General features: G+C 35.7%; 1 protein-coding gene across 1 annotated transcript in view; it reads left to right on the top strand.

Moving 5' to 3' along the window:
* Positions 1-23744, top strand: part of LOC113231661 (tolloid-like protein 1) — a 158655-nt gene that overhangs the window by 105610 nt on the left and 29301 nt on the right. The window contains exons 8-9 of the mRNA XM_026466096.1: positions 14332-14562; positions 15811-15951. Coding sequence (XP_026321881.1) covers positions 14332-14562; positions 15811-15951 — 372 coding nt within the window. The remainder of the gene's footprint in view (positions 1-14331; positions 14563-15810; positions 15952-23744) is intronic.

Genomic DNA, 23744 nt, shown 5'->3' on the forward strand with positions numbered 1-23744 from the left:
TATTCTCTGACAGTAAATAGAGTTATAGAAAATTGTAAAAATTTTATCTAAAAAAAATATATAAAAACGTTTAATATTTATATACAAGAAATGAATATTTAAAGCTAATAAGACACTCGATATAAAAAAAACAAAATATGAAATCAAATTAAATTAAAAATTGGAATAAAATAATGTACAGAAAACAGTTCGAAAAATCGTACCTGTCGTAGGTATAAATTAAAAATATAATAATAACGTAAAACTCGAAAACTGTTTTTGTTACGCGCACAAATGTGATTAACATAATAGATTTCGCGCATTTAAAATTTTTGTTGTGTACATAAATTTAAAATGAAGCACTACGCTCATTGAAAGTTATAATAAAATATGAGTCTTTCATTTACAAGTATAAATTGTCTATATATTTTTTAAATCTTTATGTCAAGTTAAATGACGTAGATGCGATCATCAATATGTAGGCACGTAAGTAATAATAGTAAATGTATGGGGTGTAACAAAAACAAGAACTATAATAGGTACATAAAAAGGAACGACCCTGTTATAACTTACAGCAGTAATCGTATTTACTCATGAACACTAACCCCCCGTTCACAGAACATTGCACTGCTTGTTTTTTTTTTGCAGTATCCGACGTGCAACACGAACAAATGTGTATGTATGCGGTGTGGGCTTTTTGCAGTACAATCGACGTGTGAACGGTTCTATTATAATGTATGCGCCACAGTTTATTCGGTTCTGATTTATACTGCAAAAAGTGCAGTGCAATGCCGTTTCAATGGGGGTTTACAATTAATTTTACTTACAACTTTTTAACCTGCATTTTTACTTGTGTTACTAATTCTGGCACTCCGTCAGTCTCTATATAAGTCAAAATTACATGCCGGATTATGATCTGCTAGATTATGGCAGATGCTCCAATTGATAACACGATTATCTTACGTAGTTAAATTGAGCAAACTAGCTAGGCAACTATTGGAGCATACAATATTACAGTCCTTGGGAACATCTAGACACAAAATATATCCTTCTCATAATAAAAACATAAGTTACCTACATAAACAAAGAACAGCAATTTTTTTTGGGATTTTGAATTTTATACCATATCGTACCGGACCGGTAAAAAAATTAGTTGTGAAGGTTTTTTTTATAAAATGATCTAGAAGTAAGGTACAATTATTATAAAACCATTCCTTTAAAAGTAACAAACATAGTACTTACAACTACAAATAATTTTAATAGTAATCGACATGAAGTTTAACAAAATGAAGATGATTTGTGGCGTATGTGACATCTTCTCGTTTCTAGAATTTTGATGGTAGTAACGACTGATACAACAAACGTAAGAATAGTGAAGGAAAAGGGAATTTGAGAACGAATTATAAAAATTAGTGATCAGGGCCCAGGAAAGAGGATGGGATGGTAATTAATGAAGTGAAAATACGATGACTTGGTGAGCATAGGAAATTTACAGTTTAGTTCCGCACTCACATTCCGTCTGAGGTATACCGCAAAGGTATGGAATAGACCGCCGGCGTCTGTATTGACCTATGGCTACAGTATGTGGCTATTAAAGACTAGAGCGAATAGACCTTTACGGACAATAAGTTACGTAGACACCACGTACCATTTTTTTCTGTTTTGTGTAGACCCCTACGTTTCTACCATGGAGTTTTACTTCAAATATGTTATTGACAGCTGACACAGTGCCATTCACTTAATGAAAAGCTTAATAAAAACACATGTAAAGTTCTACACATTTATTTAAACAAATACAGCTCATTATTTTATTTGTTGTGAAAAGTTTACTTCATTAGTAATTTATGTCTATGTAATCTCGATTATTGCTTGTACGGAAAGCCAAAATTTTGGCTATGACCAGCCTAAATGGGATCTACACTCGTGGACTCGCATTAAGACCTCATGCACCCGCTTTTTTCCGCTAACATGGACCCTTTGTAGGTTAGAGTGGACCACAAGGAGTTGATTAGACCACTTTGGGAATCACTCTACTAGACACACGTGTAACATCGTGTGTGTGTGTGTTTGTGACCAAGCGTTTCTCTATGTTACATTAAAAAGACCTGTTATGCATAGTGAGACACATCAGTTCCCCGACTCCTAATGTAAGGCACCCCGAATATCAGACGAGCCTTCCATCCCAGGCCCCTCTACACTGGGCAACGAACTGCCCCAAGTTCGCTACACTGGGGCCATGGGGGGCCAGCCCGCTGAGGACAGGACGAGCAGCAACGACACATCGGTACGCCTCTAGATTTTCGCGATTGTTACTCCGAGTGAGTCAAACGTGATCACGAAACCTGTGAGGATCCCGAGCCGGTGGTTTGATTGAAAAAACAATTATAAGCGACTTAACTCCGAAAACATAGTTTCAAGTCAGCTGTGACTTTATAACGTGTAATGGGCACGAAATGTTGGTTTCTTTGAATAAACAAATATAAGGTAAAAAATAAAAATTCAATTTCCAAGGTATGGTATGACATTCTATTTAAAATAAATCCTTAAAGACTGTTGAGCGATATTAAAATACTAGAATTATAGTGGTAGATATGCCTCAGTATAGCACATTAAATGTTTCTAGGTCACTAAACTCGGTTTAAAGAGGAGAAATAGCGCAAGAATGTTTCTACTACATTACACACGGTCACTGAAATTTAATATCCACCTATTTTCTCATTGAGCGACTCGCTTATCTGGAGTGACTGTCCCATACATTTTGGTCTAGTAGGTACAAACATTTAATATGAAATGGCTGATTTTAAAGGTAAAAAATTCCGCTCTTTCTAAAAATGTTTCGTATTAATGTGAATCAAAATCCTAATGTAATGCGAAATAAAAAATAATACCTTGTAATATACATTTCATACGGTGATTTTAATGATCGGAATGCCGTGTAGGATTTTGGGTTTATATTTAATAACCCGCATATGCGTATGGTATACCTACATTATTATTATCGAAAAAAGAAATCGAGGACGACAGAAAGGCTAATGAATGCAATGCTTCCGTGTCCATTTCCAGCCATATATCGGGCCATGTTTTTTTTACTCTTCGGCCTTCGAAGTCGTAAACAAAATTAAAATTTGAATAAACCAAATACAAAGACACGACGCAAGCACATAGAAAAATTCGTAAGGTCCGCAGGTTCGTTCCGTGGCTTAGGAGCGTCTGGCACGGTAAGCTAGAAGACGTCGATTCGAATCCGGCCGGATCGAAGGAATTTTTTCTAAGTGTTCGATCTTCGTATTATTCTAGCCAAATTCGATGTAGAATGTTTAATAACAAAACGTTGCTTGGCAACCAACGATGGCATAGGAAAAGAACATTTTTTTCGATGCACATTATTAAGGCTTGCTCTACCCACGACCTGCTCCCTTAATTGGAATTTAAATAGGTAAGTATGTAATTGGGTTATGTAGAAGTAATACTTACCTAGCCAATTATTATAAAATGTACAAAATACTTATTGATACGTATTTAGGAATAAAAATAATGTTTTGCATCCTATTAATATTTATTTCTCGATGGTAGGTAATGGTAGATGAAAAGAAACAAAATTGTAAGACTTTATTTGGTATTAATTTACCACATATTATATCATCCAGCATCTATTTCCGATTCTGAACTTGAATTACCACCAGAACTCGAATGTTTGCAATCTCTCCCTTCAAATCAAAATGTCAATAGGGATGACACAGTTTTACAAATAATTAGTTACTGGTCATTTTTATGTTATTTCTAGGTGATTTGAAACTTCTGTTGAATAATATTCAGTATAAACATGGCTATTGCATTTAGTATTATCCTTAATCTAGTCGAATTTCGCAGGAAACTTTTGAAATTGTGGTAGCTGTGAAAGAGCCGGAGATGAAAACCCTAAAATCATCTGTTTTTGTTTGTTGACATTTATTCTACAACGATTGTAATGAAGTAATTTCACAAAAAATAATAGAATATCAATTCAATACAAATTTAAAATTAAAATTTGATAGAAAGATAGTAACGCAAATAAATATGGAAAGATTTTTCACTTTACTTTCTTTATAAAATCCTATTGTATTGCGCTTCCAAACAAACACTAGAGATTGGAATTTATATATCTTTTCGGATCTAATCTTCGGATCTAATTTTAGATCCTTTACTGGTCTCATGGTCACAGCTGACTGCGATGGTAAAGTCATCTACAAGTCATACCACCCTATTATTAACTATGGTTACAAGAGTTATTAATTTAAATACCTTAATATTAGATATAATTGATTGATGAATTTGCCATATCAGTCAGTCATGACCATGGTATCTTTACTGGGTCCGAAAAGTTGGTTTGTTTGAAAAAACAAATATACGCGATTTATGTAGATGATTTAGTATCAGTGGAACTTCTTGTGTCAGAGTTCGTCCGGGGAAGTACTGCCTTACCTATTTCTGCCGCCAAGCAGTAATGTGAGCATTATTGCGTTCCAATTTTGAAAGATAAGGGTCCTGGTGAAATTACAGGCACATGTAACTTGTCAACTTATGTCTCAGGGTGACAGGCGCAGTGGTAATGGCAGACCTTTGGGATTCAAAAATCTGAGTGGCACTGTAACTGCTGTGGACAGGAGTGTCACTTACCACCAGGTGCATAACTTGTTCGTCCCGTCACTTGGTATCAATAATAATAATGATAATAATGTCATTGCCGGGGAATACCGCCTCTCCCATTTCAAAATTCAAAATTAATCTTTTAGGCCTTGGGAGAGGCGAGACTCTAAAATAGATATAATAATAATATGGAAGAGGACGAACTAAATAGAACACGTATACTATACGACATATATTTTTCAAATGGCTTTAATTTCTTACAATAATTAATACAAAGATCGAACACTTAGAAAAAATTACTGCGATCCGGCCGGATTCGAACCGATGTCTTCTAGCATACCGTCTCAGACGCTATGCCAACTAAGCCACGGAACGAACTAGCGAACCTTACGATTTTTCCCACGTGCTTGTTTGTCGGAGCTTTGTATTTGGTTTTCAACGACTTTTTTAGCCGTAGCGCCACCTATGAGAAATCTATGAAAATATTTCGTCACCCAGTTAGGTAACTTTACAGCTACCAGCCCTGGCTAGAGATGTCGCTATTAACTCTTATTAAATTTGTATTGAATTGATATTCAATTATTGTTTGTGAAATTACTCCACTAGTTTGTTATAATTATTAAATGCGACGCTTTAATTTTGTATGTAAAAGAAAAAATTCTGAAATAAAGCCAGTGTCCCTGCCACTCGACCTACGACCTACGACTACGGGAAAAATTTTAATTCGAGCTGAGGTAGTATCGACTCTTAATAAATAATGTTTGATATTTTGTATTCAATAACCGTCTGTTTCCTCGAAATAAAGTCAAACAAACATTTCCGTACGCAAAACACAGATAAAGCAAATGAAATAAAGACATTTGCTTATCTAATGTTTTCGAATTTTTGGGGTTGTTTTGTTTAACACTTTGACTTCCGTTTCTAATGAGCCTGCTGATTCTGTAACAACTTGTTAGCGTTGTTTCATTTTCTGAACTTTCATTTTTTTTTGTAATAATGACGGGACGAACAAGTGGTGCGTCTGCTGGTAAGCAAGTTTTTAGTAATTTTTTTAGTTAGCGAATCCCCCAATATTGTGAGGATAGATTTGTTAGCAACTTGTACCTTAAATTCGATTTAAATTTAATTTAATTCAATTCTTAATTGTTAGTTAATTAATCATAATTTTCTGTTAATAAAATAAAATTTTCTCAAACATGCTCGGAAATGTTTCCATTACTTTCAAAAAATTAACACGGAAAGTTTGTCATTTATGGACCGTGCGACTTCTTCCTGGCCAAAGCTTGCAAAGTAAGTATGAAAATCCGTTACTACCCGCTTCTCTAAACTTTTAAATCTACCTACTAATAATGAACTATGTAAACAGGCAAAAGAAAAACGCATACAGCCAACTGCCCAATGTATGTAATTACGAGAATTTACAATTCCTACCTATGCTATATAATAAACTAACAGTAACAGTCGTCATTCTTTTCTGTTATTTTGCGCCTGTTTTTACATCGCGAAAATGAGTTCTAATGAGAAGAACGATGACATAAATAAGTGACAAAAATACAGTAATGGATATACATTCAACCACATCATCAGAAATTCAGCAGACTACTATTAAACGTGCCTGGAAAAACTATGTCAAATATTACTTTCAATTTTAGTTAAGTAATATATACATTCATGTCTTGTCTTTAGTATTTTATTATTTCCTCACATTGTTTGAGAAAATCACTATACATTGACTCGTATAGGTAGGCCTACGAGGCTTCCCTGGCGCTCGGCCTTATAACTCATGCTCGCCCGGCAGTAAATTATTTCCTATCCTCTGCAATAATGTACTAATAAATGTTATGTAATGTAAAGTCAAATTATTAATTTATAAGTGGGCTTTTACTTTGTATCGGCGCGGCAGTCAAGCTGTATGAGTGTACACGCCGCATATGAGCGGATTGATAGAGGGTTGATAAAGGATTCGTTCTTTGTCATTCGACAGAAAGGAATGTTTGGAGAGGGACATATCGCTAGTAAAAGGAGTGCTGAACAACTGACCTATACTACAACTGACCCTAAAGTCCTCAATTTCCAGCAGACGTCCTAATTAAGTCTCCGAAAAATGCGATGGAACGCGTGGCGGTTTCGTTGCGGCTGTGGCGATCAGAGGAGACTACCAATTACGATGATGAACATTTGATTTAGCACCGAACAGTGTTAAAGTACAGTACAGGAGTAAGTCTCCCAGTCCGCAGTCGCAGACAACCGCAGGCAGGGCCGTGGATCGTGGGAAGGGAGGCGCGCCGAGCGCCCGATGAGGTGCGGAGTACCCCAGGGGTCCGTATTAGGACCACTACTGTGGAACCTGGGGTACGATTGGGTGCTGAGGGGCGCGCTGCTCCCCAGGACGGCGGTCATCGCGTACACCGATGACACGCTGGTGGCCGTCCGGGGGACCACCTTCCAGGAGGCGGCCAGAAGAGCCTCAGTAGCGGCGGACATGGTGGTCCGCCGAATACAACTGCTGGGGCTCGAGGTCGCCGTGCCGAAGACGGATGTGGCCGTCTTATATATTAAGTCGTCTTATATATTAATACATATTAAGTCCCGATTCTTTTTAAATCAAATAATAATAACAATAAATCGTTTATTTATCTAAACACGTCATCAATTAATAAGCTACATCACACAGAGTTTAGTAACAGACAATAGTGGACGGAGATAAAAAGGTTAGTAGCTCAGCAAAATGGCGGAGTGGTTCTCAGCGCCGCTTATATTCTGCTACAGTCTGCCACATTTAAAAAGAGAGAAAGACTATAACACACACAGGGTGTAAAATTTCTAACAGATTACTAAAATACTCAGCACTTAGCACATAATCGGATTTAGAGCACTATCCACATACAACTACACTACACCCCTACCTCCAAAGTTTACTAAAAAATATCCAGTTAAAACATTATACGAATAAATAATACGTAGGTATACTTTAGATGTTGAAAAAAAAATTATAACACAACAATACTGGTGTCTGTAATAATTTTTGTTTTGCGAAGGCAATGACTAGTAACTGCAAAATTACAAAGAAGAACCACTTATATCATAGCTATGATAAGGGAAGCTTTCCATTCAAACCATCTTGCCAGAGATAGGCACTTACATGGATACTTATGTATTTACCACATGAGAAAGACGCATTGACATTATCAGTCGATTAGAAGCAACAATAAACATTGATGGGCAGGAGACCGGCCCTGGGTGATGTGGGAAAAAGAAGTGACCCGTAAATTATATTAAGAGAGGAGTTACAAAGAAACATGGTCAGAGTCAGACAGGAAAACATTGCACTCATTAGCCTTTCTGCCGTTCTCGATTTCTTGATAATAATAATGTGTGTTGATGAGGCGAACTGGAAGGTTTATGCTTACTCCTATAAGAATGCTTACATGCCTATAGCAATGTATCTGCCGTATACATGTTGGGGTTATATTAATAAATATGACATCCTTAATAAGGCATTCCTCCCATTAAAATCATATTTTGTTCTACGATATTCCATACTATAATTTTGGTTTTACTTTAGAAGCTAATGCAGTTTTCCATTGAAGGTTGAGAAATACAAAACGTTTTTAAAGTCGTAAACTAAAAGTTTTATTGGTATAGGAATGTGTTTTAATTCGATTGCCGAATTAACCTGTAGCCTTTTGTTTCGGGTTTATTCGAAATAATCTTATGTGTTTAAGTAATTTCAAATCGATTTTGTTACAATAAAGATAAATGACTTCTATGACATATTTTGTTATCAGATAGGTATAGTCACTAGTTAGCCCGCTGTTAAACTTGTCTGTATGAGTAGTTAATTTTTTTATACAAGTGCTCTTTGGTGGTAACCTATCAAAAACTCGAAATTTTTTTTCCGGAATAAATTTGTTAGTATTTTCATTATATGGAAAACCGAATTATAACGAACCATTGTTCTTTCAGGATATGTTGGATGTTTATCGTAAAGACACGATTAAATTCGGTTAGGTTAGGTTACTGCCCCCGCGGCGCCGGGGTATCTGTAAGCAGATTCCCCCGGATTAACAAAAAAAAAAAAAAAAGAAAAATTAAAAAAAACAATTTTCCTCTAAAAATTACTTTCGAGGTTATGAAAATTCGAGCAAACGTTATTTCTGGAAAATATCATTTCGGACTGGTGACGGATAGATAACCCTTTATGGGCTATAATTATAACTTATATAAGTGTGCGACAACAATTCAGAAGTTAACATCAAAAATATTTACGTGGATCACTTTTGCAACGACGATATACTTAAGTAAGTTATTTGAGGATTTTGATCTTTAATTTAACTCAAAAATATATTTTTTCAATTTACAATTACAAGTGCCTTAGTTGGTATAGCGTCTGGCACGGTATGCAAGAAGACGTCGGTTCGAATCCGACCGGATCGAAGGAATTTTTTCTGAGTGTACGATCTTTGTATTAATAATTATAACAAACTAGTGGAGTAATTTCACAAAAAAAAGAATTGAATATCAATTCAATAAAAATTTAATTAATACAGTGAATAGCGACATCTCTCGCCAGGACTGGTAGCTGGAAAGGTACTAACTGGGTGATAAATCTGTCATAGATTTCTCATAGATGGCGCTACGACTAAAAAGTCGTTGAAAGACCAAGTACAAAGACACGACGCAAGCACATAGAAAAATTCGTGAGGTCCGTTGGTTCGTTCCGTGGCTTAGTTGGTATAGCGTCTGGCACGGTATGCAAGAAGATGTCGGTTCGAATCCGACCGGATCGAAGGAATTTTTTCTGAGTGTTTTGTCTGAGTGTTCGATCTTTGTATTAATAATTATTACAATTACAAGTTACTAATTTGATTCAGTAACTTGTAGTTTTTAAAAATAACACTGACACGTTACCGACCTCATAAATGTTATTTGGTTTTCTTTATATACAAATAATTCAGATTTATATAATATAAATAAGTAATATCTTTATATAAAGGTGTATTTAATAACATTTCGAACGGGATTAGCTCTTGACAACTTCAGCGTGATGAAATCTAAAATTACATCCTTCAAGATTCGATATTGGGATAGACAGTGAGAATTTTCCCAATAAGTCAATACCTACTCAGTTAACAACCTACTCACATTCAGATTCAAGCACGAATAGGTATAATTGAAACGGATTATTTCAAGTGGAAGCTATTAATAAAATTAAGTGAGCATTTTACCACGTGCTCTTTTTTTTAAATTTTATTCTGCAAGTGATGCTATTTTGCACAAGGATTATATATTCGATAAAGTTCTGTAACTGTGTGATTTATTTATTAAGGAAAATGCATAACATAATAATTTGAATGATAAATTTAACTGAGTTATTTATATTCATACGCTACGCAAGTACTGCCACAGTGTAAAGAACATACAGTGGGATATCGCCTTTGAAGTCTCGCGAAATGACGCTTTCATCTAGACATTACGTCATACCGCAGGGTTGTCACCATGTGTTGTTTTTATTTAGTATGTTGGGGTGGGTGTGCTACTACTATGTCCATATTTTGTATTATAGAAAAACGATGTTGATGTGGGGTTTTTCTCACAAACCGTTTATAATATGTGCAGTAGATGTAGTGTGTTTTAATATTTTTTTTTATATTTGAACGTTTTATTTTAAATAAAACACTCTCTCACTCAATTTGTCCAAGTATTTCCGATTAAATCGGATCTTCAATCCAAAGCTTGTATCTGAAAATAATAATAACGACAATGATATCCAATTTGCCATTATTTCAAAAGTCATCTCGGATTTAGAAATCAGTGCCATATTCGTAATGAGCACCCCCAAATACCTCGAAAATGATACCCATATTGCTATGTCTAGACGTGTCCGTTGGCCGACTGTAGGAATTGGTTAGACTGTGGTACTGCCAAGTTATCAGTGTCTAGCAAGTGAAGTGAGGTTATCGTATCTGTCTCAGGCAAACGTTATTTATTAGTTCCTGATTATTCCCCTAGATACGTATAAAATGTTCTTAGATTTTTATAAAATTCTTTCTTATAGGGTTATTTTTTGTAACTCTAAACACTTAGATGGTATTCTTCATAAAAAACATACTTTGTACATACATTGGATCAGCATTTCATCAATTGCAAAAGAAATAAAAAAGTGTTAATTTCTAAAAAATATATTATAACGAATGTCATTTTTTTTTGTGTAGATGTGTCAAAAGGTTTCAGGTTATTGAAAAATACCCTTTTGTAATTATGAAATTAAATAAATTAAACATGTCTGAGCCTACTTGAAGAAATCCCATAAATTAAACCCTGATAAATTACTTTTCGGCCATAAGATGATGCATTTGGTTTTTACCTTTATCCAACGCTGTTCTTATTGTCAGTATAATAAATTATTTCTTAAAAATTCCGCTCCATGACGAGGGTTAAATCTTACTTGCATTTCTTGAATTTAATTATAGGGTAAACAAAGTTTAAATAAATTTAGTTTGAAAAGTTATCGGCATTAATAAGCTGCCGAACCCAATGGCGCTAATTTGTGTCTAATAAGTTTCTTTATGTTAACAAATTGCCTCACTCAAATCAATTTCGAACTGACTTTGAAGATGTGTTTTCGTAAATTTACACAGAAATTATAAGCAATTTGAAAGGTTCCACAGACGGTTCTCGTCTCGCATTAAAGTTAGTTAGAACTTAAGGTCCTCAAATAAACATTTTGGAACAAATTATTTTAATGGTCCTTAAATATTTTTTTTACCTGCACATTTTTTCTCTAACCAGTAAAATCCGTACTATATATTAAAATCTTTTGCGTACAATCCCAAAAACATCTAGCCGTTTTTCGTCAAAATAATTGTTAATTTTTATATAAAATATTAATTTGAATAAATTGGACAGCCAGATGAATATTTTAGGCGCGATGAAGACTTTTTAGGAAAAATTACCTTATTGTTTCAGTGCCTATTAGTTAAACAAGTGATATTAAAATTCTATAATATAATTGTAATGAATAAACTCACAATCATAACATAGTTTTACGTCTAACTTCAAGTATACGATTACAAAAACTAAATTCATGAATATCTACAACTTTTACTTAGCTATTTACTAAAGGATTTGTGCACAAACACTTCATAAGCAATTTAACTCAATTTTGGTATCTGACAGCTTAAAGACAATGGAATGGGCAGAAATGTTAGTGGCAGATTAATTAGAACAAATCGAATAATACCTACAGAATAAAAAAATTTGGTCAAATAGGATTTATGGGAAAGTAAAAAATAAAATAAATTCTATAATGGCACGACTGTTTTTGTATTTTTGTTATATCAATCAACCTAAATAATGCTTTTGGTGAATTCAATATATTTTTTTAATAAAAAAGTAAGTCCATAATTGAAATCCATCTCACCTAGTGGAAAGTGACGATGAGTTCGACGATGGAGCATGCACACCAAAATAATATCTATTTACTCTCACCTTCAAAAGACCCAGGTTACATAGCGCTTTTTTTTATTAATAATTTGGATTGGATATTTTTTATAGATTGGATACAAGTCCTTTGAGCCATGTCTTCGTTTAATTATGTTTCTGTAAATATGGCCGCCACAAAGAGGATAGGCAATTTGAGGCGGCCTGCTTGGATTGACTCGGGATTCCTTAGAACGCGCCGATACGGGTATTTTAGTTCGACATACGTATCATTTCGCATTTTAATGTTCGATTAAGGCACAATAGCATTATCCTATTCCACTTTAAACTAGATTTCACAAAATAATTGAAAGCCAAAATAAAAACGACACTTTTCCCTCCAAAAGGCCCAGAGCGAATTCCGGTTACATAGCGTTTAGCTTTATTTCCTAGTAGAGATACGGAATTATTAAAGTCACGAAGGGTATGTTTCATCTCTTTTTAGCAAAACGATCAAACAAACCAACATTTCATACCCTTTACATGTCTCATAGTCCCAGTTGACTCAGCCGGCAAAGGGCTCGAAACATTGGTTTGTTTGAAAAACAAATATACGTGATTTAGATTCAAAAAATTAGTTTCATTTCCAATGTTGAACACTATTGTAAATAAGTGTATGTTATCGCGATATATAATAAATCATAAACAAATTATATTTCAATATTAATAATATAACTATTTATGTACAAAATTTTATTACATAACTATAACAATAACGCACACAGGCCTTCCCTAGCCACTAGGGAAGGCCTGTGTCGCGGATGCCATGGAAACACACATAGACAACCACAAATTATATAATTGAATTAATAATATAACTATGAATAAATAAATAATTCTAATTATTTAATAATTAATAATGTGATTTAATGATACTATTTAAGCTATTTAATTTCACACACGTTATTTACTTAATAAAGTTCACAAGACAATTTAAAAATATGATGAAAAATTAATTGTTTGTGAGAAACAGTCTTAGCACTCACTAAGTGGCAGAAGTCGCGAGGCACTGGTTTTCAGCTTGCCTTCTACTTTTGCAAACACACTACTACGAACTCGCGCCTCCTCAAAAATGGTAGACGCTATACAAAAGCGAGGCAGCCCTATCAATATCCTTTATGATACCAGTGACAGGACGAACAGGTCGTGCTCCAGGTGGTAAGCGATACGCCTCTTCATAACAGTTGCAGTCGCGCTCAGAGTTTAAAATCACAAAGATCTGAGAAGAATTGTCACTGCACCCCATCACCCTGAGACATAAATTGACAAGTCTTAATTGTCTGTAATTTTACCAGCACCCTCACTATTTAAAACCGAAATGCAATAATACTTACATTAATGGTTGCTTTGCTACTACGTCCGGCACCTTGAGGCATAAGTGAAAAGTGTCTGTAATTTCACGAAAACCTGTACGCTAGTTGGCAGATCCTTTTACCACGATGGCAAGCATATACTGTCGATCGAGAAGAATGTGCCCTACAATGGGTTTTGACCTAAAGTACTTTCCGATTGTTGCCCACGGTGCGCCAGACACAGGTACAGGTACAGGAAAGGAATGTACGTCGTGAGGGGAGATTCCTTTCATGCAACCCAGTACTATGTGTATATACTACTGAGTATTTTCGAAATCAGTGCTGTTCAGTTTACTAAATAATTTGATTTAATTCCGAAAGATAACGTTGTGGTTTCGAAGTACTTTTCACAAATCATGAATCAACGTAGACGTGAAAAGTTTGTAACCGGTAACGGGTCAGTGGAATGACCTGTGACAACTCCTCCGTCTGATGGATAAAGAGACATGTTTGGGGAACGTATACGTTCATCATCATCATTATCATCAAAATAAACAATTTTATTGCTTGTAATGAATAATAAGTGTTTTTTCATTAATTTTTATGTGAAATTACTCTACTAGTTTGTTATAATTATTAATACAAGAAAGAAAAATTCCTTCGATCTGACTGGACTAAAACCTACGTCAGCGACTAAAAATGCGTTAAAACCAAAGACAAAGATATGTAACAAACGCATATTATAAACATTCGTAAAGTCAGCTGACTCAATCTGTAGCTCAGTTGGTAGAGCGGTCGCCCTAGTATGGTACTGACGCAAGTTCGAGTACTGTCAGAACGAAGGAATTTTTCTTTTTTATTCGATATTTTTATTAATAATTATATCAATTTTAGTTACTCCTTCCATTGTTTCTTTTTTGTTGGTGTTTTAAATGTATCCATTTTGTTTCAGGACAAGAATACAACTTCAATAAGCTTACAGAAGAAGAAGTGAATTCTTTAGGCCAGACTTACGACTACGATTCGATAATGCATTATGCAAGGAACACTTTCAGTAAAGGAACGTATCTGGATACAATATTGCCGCTAGAGGTCCTTGGAAAGAAAAGACCGGAGATCGGACAAAGAGTACGATTGAGCGCTAGTGATATCGCACAGACGAACCTTCTTTATAAATGTGCTAGTAAGTAATGACGTTTTATATATTAAATATTATAATATTTTTTAAATAGATGTGATAAAACGTTTAAAGAGTCGTTCGTTTCAGTCGATGTTCCATTAGTATTTTTATAGAGATTGTCCGCACTAATTATACTGCGGATATTCTGAGTGTGGCCAGTATCTTTACAACAGAAGTTCTGATGGATCCACTTGTGTTATAAGCAATGGAACTATCCGTATTTGAAAATACTTCTGGACCCACTAGTGGAACCAAGCAGTGGATCCAACAGTCCTGAAGGAGTTTTAGAAATACAGAGATTATTTCGAATTCTTATGGATCAATGATTTTAAAAGACAAAGCTAAGCAAAACCTCTTCTACCGAATAAAATTGTTTGTACAATATAAAAATGTTTTTATCCTTAAATTTATAAATTCAACAGCTATTTCACAGCCGTAATTTTCAATTACAAATTCCTTTATGAATTACTGAGAGAAATTAATATAAAATACAGGCGAAATTTATCCAACGCTTTGTAAAGTGGCGTAAGCAACGTCGTAACCCGAAATTAGGGAACTCATATTAAGACCGGCTTAGCCAAAATAAGTGTTGTTTAATGGACGAGATCCGTCTAGATTGTTGCCACGAGAGGGTTACTAACATATTGAAACTAACATTAGCCTGTTAATTTTAGGTTACGTAAATTAGTGATAGAATTAGCGACAGATTTTGGAACAAAGGCATCCAAAACTATGTATATTTTGCGAACATTGATTTCGAATAGATGTAGTGCTATAATTTTATGAATAAGCGAACATGGTTTTCATTAAAATGTTTTCAACATAAGCTAAAGAGACTGATTTTCAGAAAAAGTGACCAAATAGCGATGCCACACGGACGCTGCCGGTGCATTGCGTCGTCGCTACGCTATGATTTCAACGCACCGATTACCACACGAGCAATGCGGTATCGCAACGTAACGTCAACCGCTTACGCGTCGTAACTCCCCTCCCCGCTTCGTCTCCTGGCCCCTTATCCGTAACGTACGCGTTCGGTCGCCGCGCGTCGTTTCAACGCACAATGTGTCACGCGTCACCACTCAGGCGTCGCAACGCCGACGTAACGCATCGTGTGACATCAATCAAAGTCGTTCTACTAAGCGCGCATTCTTGCTACTGGAGCGACGGGTGGCGGCATTTGGTCTCATTGTTAAATAACAAATACGCCTTCCATGTACGGTGCACAACTAAACAGTAGTATTCATTTTACAGAATGTGGAAAGACCCTTCTAGGGAACTCTGGCTGGTTCAATTCACCAGGCTGGGGCGTCGAATCGGCCACCGCAAACTCAGAAACATGCGAATGGCGCATTGTCGCTACTCATGGGGAACGAGTTGTCCTGAATATTACAGGTCAGTTCATTACCATAGTTACTTACAGACGAGAATTACAACGACATCGACAAGACCAAAGCTTTTACTCTTAAAACTTAGGAAACTACAATAGGAAAAGCGATAAATGTCCAATGTACATTAAAATGTACTAAATATAATTACACCTTCAGGCTCAAGCAAGTATGCCCTGAGTTTTATATGAAAAACGAATTTTTATTGATACTCTTTGGTCATATGAAATGTATAGCGCTAAACTTTAATACAATATATTCATTATAATGTACACTGGGCGTTTACGTGACCTTAGGAATGTATCATTTCAGTGTGTACATTTGATGTACATGGGGACTTAGGAGGTTAAAGAAAAGAACATAATATAGTAAAATTTTTATTGAATTGATATTCAATTGTTTTTTGTGAAATTACTCCACTAGTTTGTTATAATTATTAATACAAAGATCGAACACTCAGAAAAAATTCCTTGCCAGACGCTATACCAACTAAGCCACGGAACGAACCAACGGACCTCACGAATTTTTTCTATGTGCTTGCGTCGTGTCTTTGTATTGGGTTTTTCAAAGACTTTTTACGCAAGCACATAGAAAAAATTCGGTTCGAATCCGACCGGATCGAAGGAATTTTTTCTGAGTGTTCGGTCTTTGTATTAATAATTATAACATAATATAGTTTTTTATTTTTAGTTTGTCAGTATACATATATAATATTTCAACGAATTTTCTTTACCAAAATAGACAATTTCACTTTACTAGAAATTTTACTTAGACATCCTTGTCCCAAATCATGGGATCTCATGAATTATTTATCAGGAATAATTAATTATTTGCCCTATTACTTAAAGCTAAGTCTCTTTTAAACATCGATAGCTTAAATACTTACTTAAATTGTTATGGTTCAACAAACTAGGAATAAACTTTCATCATATGCACTATAGTACATATTAATATGAACGTTTGCATCTATACGTCTAAAAGTTAGCCTTTATATGGCGGAATATTTTTTTAACATATCTGAGAACAGAACAGCCGGTCCTTCAAGTTTCTATATGTCAAATTCAATATGTCAATTATTTAGTTTGACTTGAACTACTCTATCAACTAGAAATAATGTAAAAATAAATAGTGCAAGATAAGAGAAGCTTGTTATAGACAATAGGGAAACGCAGGGGATAGAAACTTGGGCATCTGATACGACAATTTCCTTTGAAGCAATTTAGCAGGGAAAGGAGGCAAGGGAAGACTTACATAGATATAAGTTAATGCCGTGTCATACAAGGTACGTTAGGGAGCTGAACACTCATAGTGAGTGACAAGAATCTAGCTCTATTTATGGGAATAATAATTAAGTAAGAAGCTAGCTATATTTAAGGGAATAATAATTAAAAAAGAAGAAAGAACCGGTAAAGGTACCGACTGAGTGAAAGCCTCAAAGATGTCACTTACGGCGATAAAAGCTGAAACAACCCAATACGAAATTCATAAGGTCTGCTGACCCGATCTGTAGCCCAGTTGGTGGCCCTGAGTGGTTTGGCACGGATGCATGTTCTAGTCCCGATTCTTTTTATTTATAATTATAACAAAATAATGGAGTAATTTCACAAATTAATTAATATCATACATGACTGACATTAATATTAGACATAACTGGTTGATGACTTCACAACCGTGTTCATGGGACCTGTAAAGGACCCGAAACGTCGGTTTGTTTGAAAAAAGAAATATACGCGATTTAGATCCGAAAACATAGTTTTATTTCTTGTGTCTAACAACCGCGAAAACCTAAAAACTCGATGAAATTAATATCATGATGATATTCCATCAAAATCAAGAAAGAAAGAGTTTTGATAACGTAACACGTGGCAATAAATCATCTATAGTCGTCGACCTTGTCCAAAGCGGCCAATATTGTAATAATGTACGTAAAATCCCTATTGTGGGCAAAAAGAGTATGTCGAGTGTTTGTTAAGGACCGGCTGCCCAATTTCAGAGGCCACTTGAGATCTTCAGATGAGTTGCTGCCTAAAAGACAACGGGTTTTATTGTTCAGCTCGACGTACCCGTGTTAATGAACGTATATCTATACCCTTGAGTATTAACTTCGATATTTAATGCCTCTAATTTTATAATATTGGTAACACAACTGAATTAGTAGAACTTTGCTGAAATTTACCGATACGTAACCCGCTTCTTTAGTTCAACTATGTTAACATTATGGAAATTATTAATTCAACACAATATTGTCTATAAATAAGAAGCTAGTCCATGAAGTTGGGAAAGTAAGATTGAGGTGCCTATGCTGGAACGTAGGAACCATGAATGATAGGTTATTTATTAAAGATTTACCGGACGTAATCAGCAAAATGACTTCAAGTAAAATACGTGGCGAAATTACAAGCACATGAGACTTGTCAACTTATATCTGCGGGTGATGAACACAGTCGCAGAGGTCTTTGCGATTTAAAACTTTGAGTGGCACAGCAACTTGCACACGACTTTTTTCGTCCCGTCACTTATTATGTGCTGTGTCTACCCCGAGTAATAAAAGGCAGGGGTAACATGTCAAAACTCAGGGCCAACTGACTTTTCTTCTGTTCTTTTCGAACTGTATTTCAATGTAGATATGTATTTTATTACATTTCTGACCTTTCCTATAACATCGATCGAGTTCTTCATAAAGCTTATAAATTAATCTAGAACCAAAACAACCTTTCATCCAAATCACTTCTCCGTAAAATTGCCCACATCAAACTTGAAACCATTGTCCAACCGTCAATACAAAATTTGTCATTTCCACGAATTTCTGAAGGTAATCCTTCATAGTTATGGTTCGGTCGAAATAACGACGCTATTTTGACAGTGCGACCACCTTGTTAAGGCTTGTCCGTTAGATTCAGATAAATGGTTGTTTAGACAAGCGTTTATAATCCTATAAGAATGATTTTATAACATTATTAAAGTGTGGAGACATTTTGAAAAATAAACGGATTCCAATCACTTTAGTACCAGTAGGACTCTCTGTGAAAGAGTTGATCCAGGGAAGTATTGCCACCGTACCTATTTCTGCCACCAAGCAGTAATGTGAGCACTACTGTGTTCCGGTTTTGAAAGGTAAGGGTGCTGGTGAAATTACAGGCACATGGCACTTGTCAACCTACGTCTCAAGTTAAGTTACGGGGGCAGTGGCAGTAACCCATAGTACTTTTTGATTAAAAACTCTAGGTGGCACTGCAATGCTACAGAGAGGTATGTCGTTTACCACCAAGCGCTAGACATGTGCGTTCCGTCCCTTGATACCAAAGAAGATACTAAAGAATCAGGACTTTATTGGCGAATTCTGATAATTAAATACAGTATTTAAATGGTGGCCTTGTGGAAGTCCTTGAATCGACTCCGTAACCACGCTAAACAAAGACAAGATGTGTAAATGGGATTCAGGGATGCTAGTCTAACCCGATGTGACTGCGCCATAGTCCATGCAGCACTCGTTGTTGTACCCTAATACCTTACAAGTGAAGATCTCAAAGCGGCCATGAGAAAGCGCAGTTAAGATGCCAATATTCTATTCAAAGTCAATATAGTCCTAAAATAAAAAAACATTGACATGATAAGATTACTTAAAATTGATCATTATACTTAATAGGTACAGATGGCAATACGTATATTATCAACTTGAATAATATTGTGTTTATTTTAATCACTTTATTTCAGTGCAGAATAATTGTAATAACTATTTTTCTAAGTAGCTGTTACTAGCCAGCATGGTGTTTTCTTCGGGACATCGAATATTAGAAAATACCTATTACCGCATTTATGGAACTTGTATTACACGCAGAGTAAATTAAAATATGCATAACAGTTTAACAATTAAGGCGCATTTATTGGACACGAATTTTGTCGAGCTCATCCCGCGCGACCGCCGCGTGATCGCCGAGCGGAGTCCGCGTTACCGCCGCGCAGCGACCGCGTGCTCCTCACTGTTATGGCAAAATACGCTCTATTTCATTTAGCTTTTACGTTTTAACTTAAATGAGCGTCCCGGGCACGCGGGCGAAGCTGGCTTGAATTTGGTCTACGCGGCGGCCGAGTGACGACCGCGGAAACCGAGTGGTTGCGCGGTTGTATTAGAGGAATTTAAAAGATGTTGCCTATTAAATAGAACTCAGATTCGCCATTAATGTACATGAAAGCGTGGTAACTGGACGGTCACCGTGAAGCGGCCGCGTGAAAACTATCGCCTCATCTAACTGGGCGCTAATACCAGACGATTGTAATGCCATAAAGCAATGTTTGCGTAGCTTTTACCTACTTAAGGTACACTACTGGTAGGTAAATTACAGTCGAATATAACGTACCCCATTTGAAAGTTATTCCGAGATGATTAAATGTTTGCACTGAGCAGGCAATCGAATTTCTAGGAAACAAACAAGAAACAAATTCGTACAACAATGTTCGTATTATCAGAAATGGCTATTATTAAAGGTAAGATTAAAAATACCTTATCTCGGTATATTAATATAGTCAATGGCTTTTTCATTTCGATGTTACAAGACATCCCTAAGCCTACTAGGGTGAGTTCTCAAATAGTTCTATTGACCTAACATAAACGTAGCGATAGTGCCTAGAAAAACAATAGTGTTTCTTATGTACATAGTAATATAAGCGCTAATGGACAGTATTAGCGTCGTTCCCAAGAAATTTCATCTAAGACCCGTTGACCCGTTGTTGTAAGTGTTTTATTGAATGTCAAGGTGTTTCACCACCATTCAATTATTTTTTGTGAAATTACTCCACTTGTTTGTTATAATTATTAATAGAAAGATTCGGACTCGAACTAATGTTTTCTAGCAAACTGTGCCAGACGCTATGCCAACTAAGTCATGGAACGAACCAGCGGACCTCACGAATTTTTCCATGGGCTTGTTTGTCGGATCTTTGTATGTGGTTTTTAACGACTTTTTAGCCGTAAAGTGAGAAATCTATGAAAATTTTTTTTGTTATTGTGTTATTGCCAAGGAATCTTACTAAGTTTATAAAAGAGCAAAGCAAAATTAATTATTCAAAAACAAGACACGACATACAAAACGCTTGTTACACGAGAAATGTTCCCAAATTTATATTATTCCTCAATTTATTTTCATTATCTAAAGGTTATGTCTGATGAGAACTTCCTAAGCTTGTTACGAGTAACAGGACGTAAATTGATTTAAAAGATTTAGTACAAAGTTCCTATATTAATTAATGAGTTCGTCCTTTATAATTGTATTTGGAACCAATCAAACATTTATCATGACTGTGTGCATTATTATCGAACTATTTTCATAGAATAAACCAACCATAATTGTAATGGTGATAAGTTGTATGACCAAGTGAAGGGACGAACAAGTCATGCGCCTGGTGGTAACCAACACCTGTCCATGGCAGTTGCAGTCGTAAGGATCTGAGGGGCAATGTCACTGCACCCGTTACCCTGACAATAAGTTGACATTCATGTTCCTGTAATGTCATCAGCACATGTAATGATTACATCACAGGTTGGTGTCAGATATAGATAAGGTGGCAGTATTAAAGTAAAAAATGAACCGTATTTGAAATGATCACACTTACTACATCTTATTCTATAAATAGCTAATATTATTACGAGTAGATGGCACTGTATTAATTACGTCTTATGGCAATTTACTTAAAGCTAATCCTATAAATACGAACGAAAGCTTTGTTCACGCTTAGTTTGTTGTGTAAACGTAATATTTTTAGTTTATAGCTTAATTTATAGAAAAGACTGCTTTTAGCAACACGCGGTTAATTTTCAGTAAATTGTAGAGAGGGAATGGGTTTAGTTGGTTTTGTTAATACTAGATGGCGTTAGTCACATTTGGTGAAATTCCTGAATCGCGCTAGCAAGATTTTTCCGGAGCCATAGTATTCTATGTGTAGCTCAAGGGGTTTAGTAGTTTTTTTTTGGGTTAAGAGCCTTCTGCTCGCCCATTCATTCGGTGGTGCAGTCAACGCCATCAACGATCAAGTGCGGTGTCCTTCAGAGAAGAAAAGTAGTTTTTGTACTCGATTTAACAAAGTGAAGAAACCAGTGAACAGCGAAGGTATCGCCCACTTCACATTTCCACTAGTTTAACATAAAGACACACCCAAAGTAGTCAATTAAACCAACTACTACTAGGACACAAGTTGTCAAACGTGCATAGGTATACATATTTTTGGATCATCGAGTTTTTAATACACTGTAGTTAAAATAAACCAATATGGAAGTGTAATGTTCATATAATTTTGCTGTCTACTGTACGCAGCAAGTATGTTATACTTACCTACTTTAAAAATATTGTTTTCACCACCATATAAATGCCATATAAATAATATGTTCCAACCTTATCGTACCGCAACCTCCGCAGGGTTTGGTGGTGGGTGTAAATGTTTTTCATTGACCTTTGATAGGTCAATCATATTTTTCAAGTTTAATGCCGGTTGGGGATTTTACAAGGCACACGACGATTGGCAATCAAAATCACAGGCAAAATCACATTTAGGACAATAATTAGAAACAAATAATTAACAAAACACAAACAACAATCTACCTCTGAAAACACAACATTCCATTTATTGAAAACAACCCACACGAAAACGCTAACCCGAAAGATATACGCAAATGAAATCCCGACTGACCGAACGGAAACGCCGAATGCCGTGAATTAATGAATTTATCGGCTTTTATTTCAAGAGCCTTCGGTCACCGGGTGTAATAAATCTCCGTCGAGCCTTTTGCTACCTTTTCCTCGATTTCCACCGACCATAGCTGAGACCATTTCCAATTCTTGTCCATTGAAACTGTATCTACTTGTTTTCCTTTCTATTTCAATGGTTGTTCATTTTACAAACGTCAATCTTCGGACTCAAGAAACTGAACTACACGCACTACTACCTACCTCATAATGTCAATCCTCTTTAACCTCAATAGCAAGCGTAAAAAGGCAGTCAGCCATGATCACATGTAAAGGGTCCCAAACGTTAGTTTGTTTGAAAAAAGAGACGTGATTTAGATCCGAAAAATAGTTTCATTTCCTAACACTCTTTGTGGAATAAAGAAAAAGACATTATAAAGAACTTAATAAAACGTACGTAACTTATTCAGTCCATTAATTTACGGTCATAGTTCTCGCCAAAGACGGTGTAAAATATTTATATGTAATCAGATCTAATGTTGCGACTGCTATGAGCGCGCCGCCATAAAATTTGTGATACAAAATGGTAAAATGTATTAGAGCGTTTACGCCTGATTCGTATCAGGGGGTCTACTCTCGATCTCCGTCCGACATCCGTCCGAAACAATTACTGCCAAATAAGCAATACTTGACCAAATGAAAAGACGCGTGATGCGAATGAAGCTTCATACTTGATACTTGTCTTTTAATTTTGTCGAATATTACTTGTTTGATAGTTGTTTCGGACGGATGTCGGACGGAGATCGAGAGTAGACCCCCTGTTCCGAATCCGAGAAATGACGATCCGAAATATCACACAGATCATTGTATCTCTGTACAGGCGATATCCGTATTTTCTTGGATACGAATCGGACTTAGTGACATCCGAAATGGATCCGAGATTTCTAGATTTGTGTAGTCTCGGATTCGGGACGAATACGAATCGGAGGCAGGGCGCAAACGCGCTACCGACAACGATTGCTTAAATCATGACTACGATCCATCACTCTTTGAAAATCGAAATCTAACCAATCGAGTTCTTAGGTTTTCGCGATTGTTACATATTGGAAATTAAACTATGTTT

This window comes from Hyposmocoma kahamanoa, unplaced genomic scaffold (assembly GCF_003589595.1).
Source record: "Hyposmocoma kahamanoa isolate Upper Pololo Valley unplaced genomic scaffold, ASM358959v1 66, whole genome shotgun sequence".
NCBI classification, from domain to species: Eukaryota; Metazoa; Arthropoda; class Insecta; order Lepidoptera; family Cosmopterigidae; genus Hyposmocoma; species Hyposmocoma kahamanoa.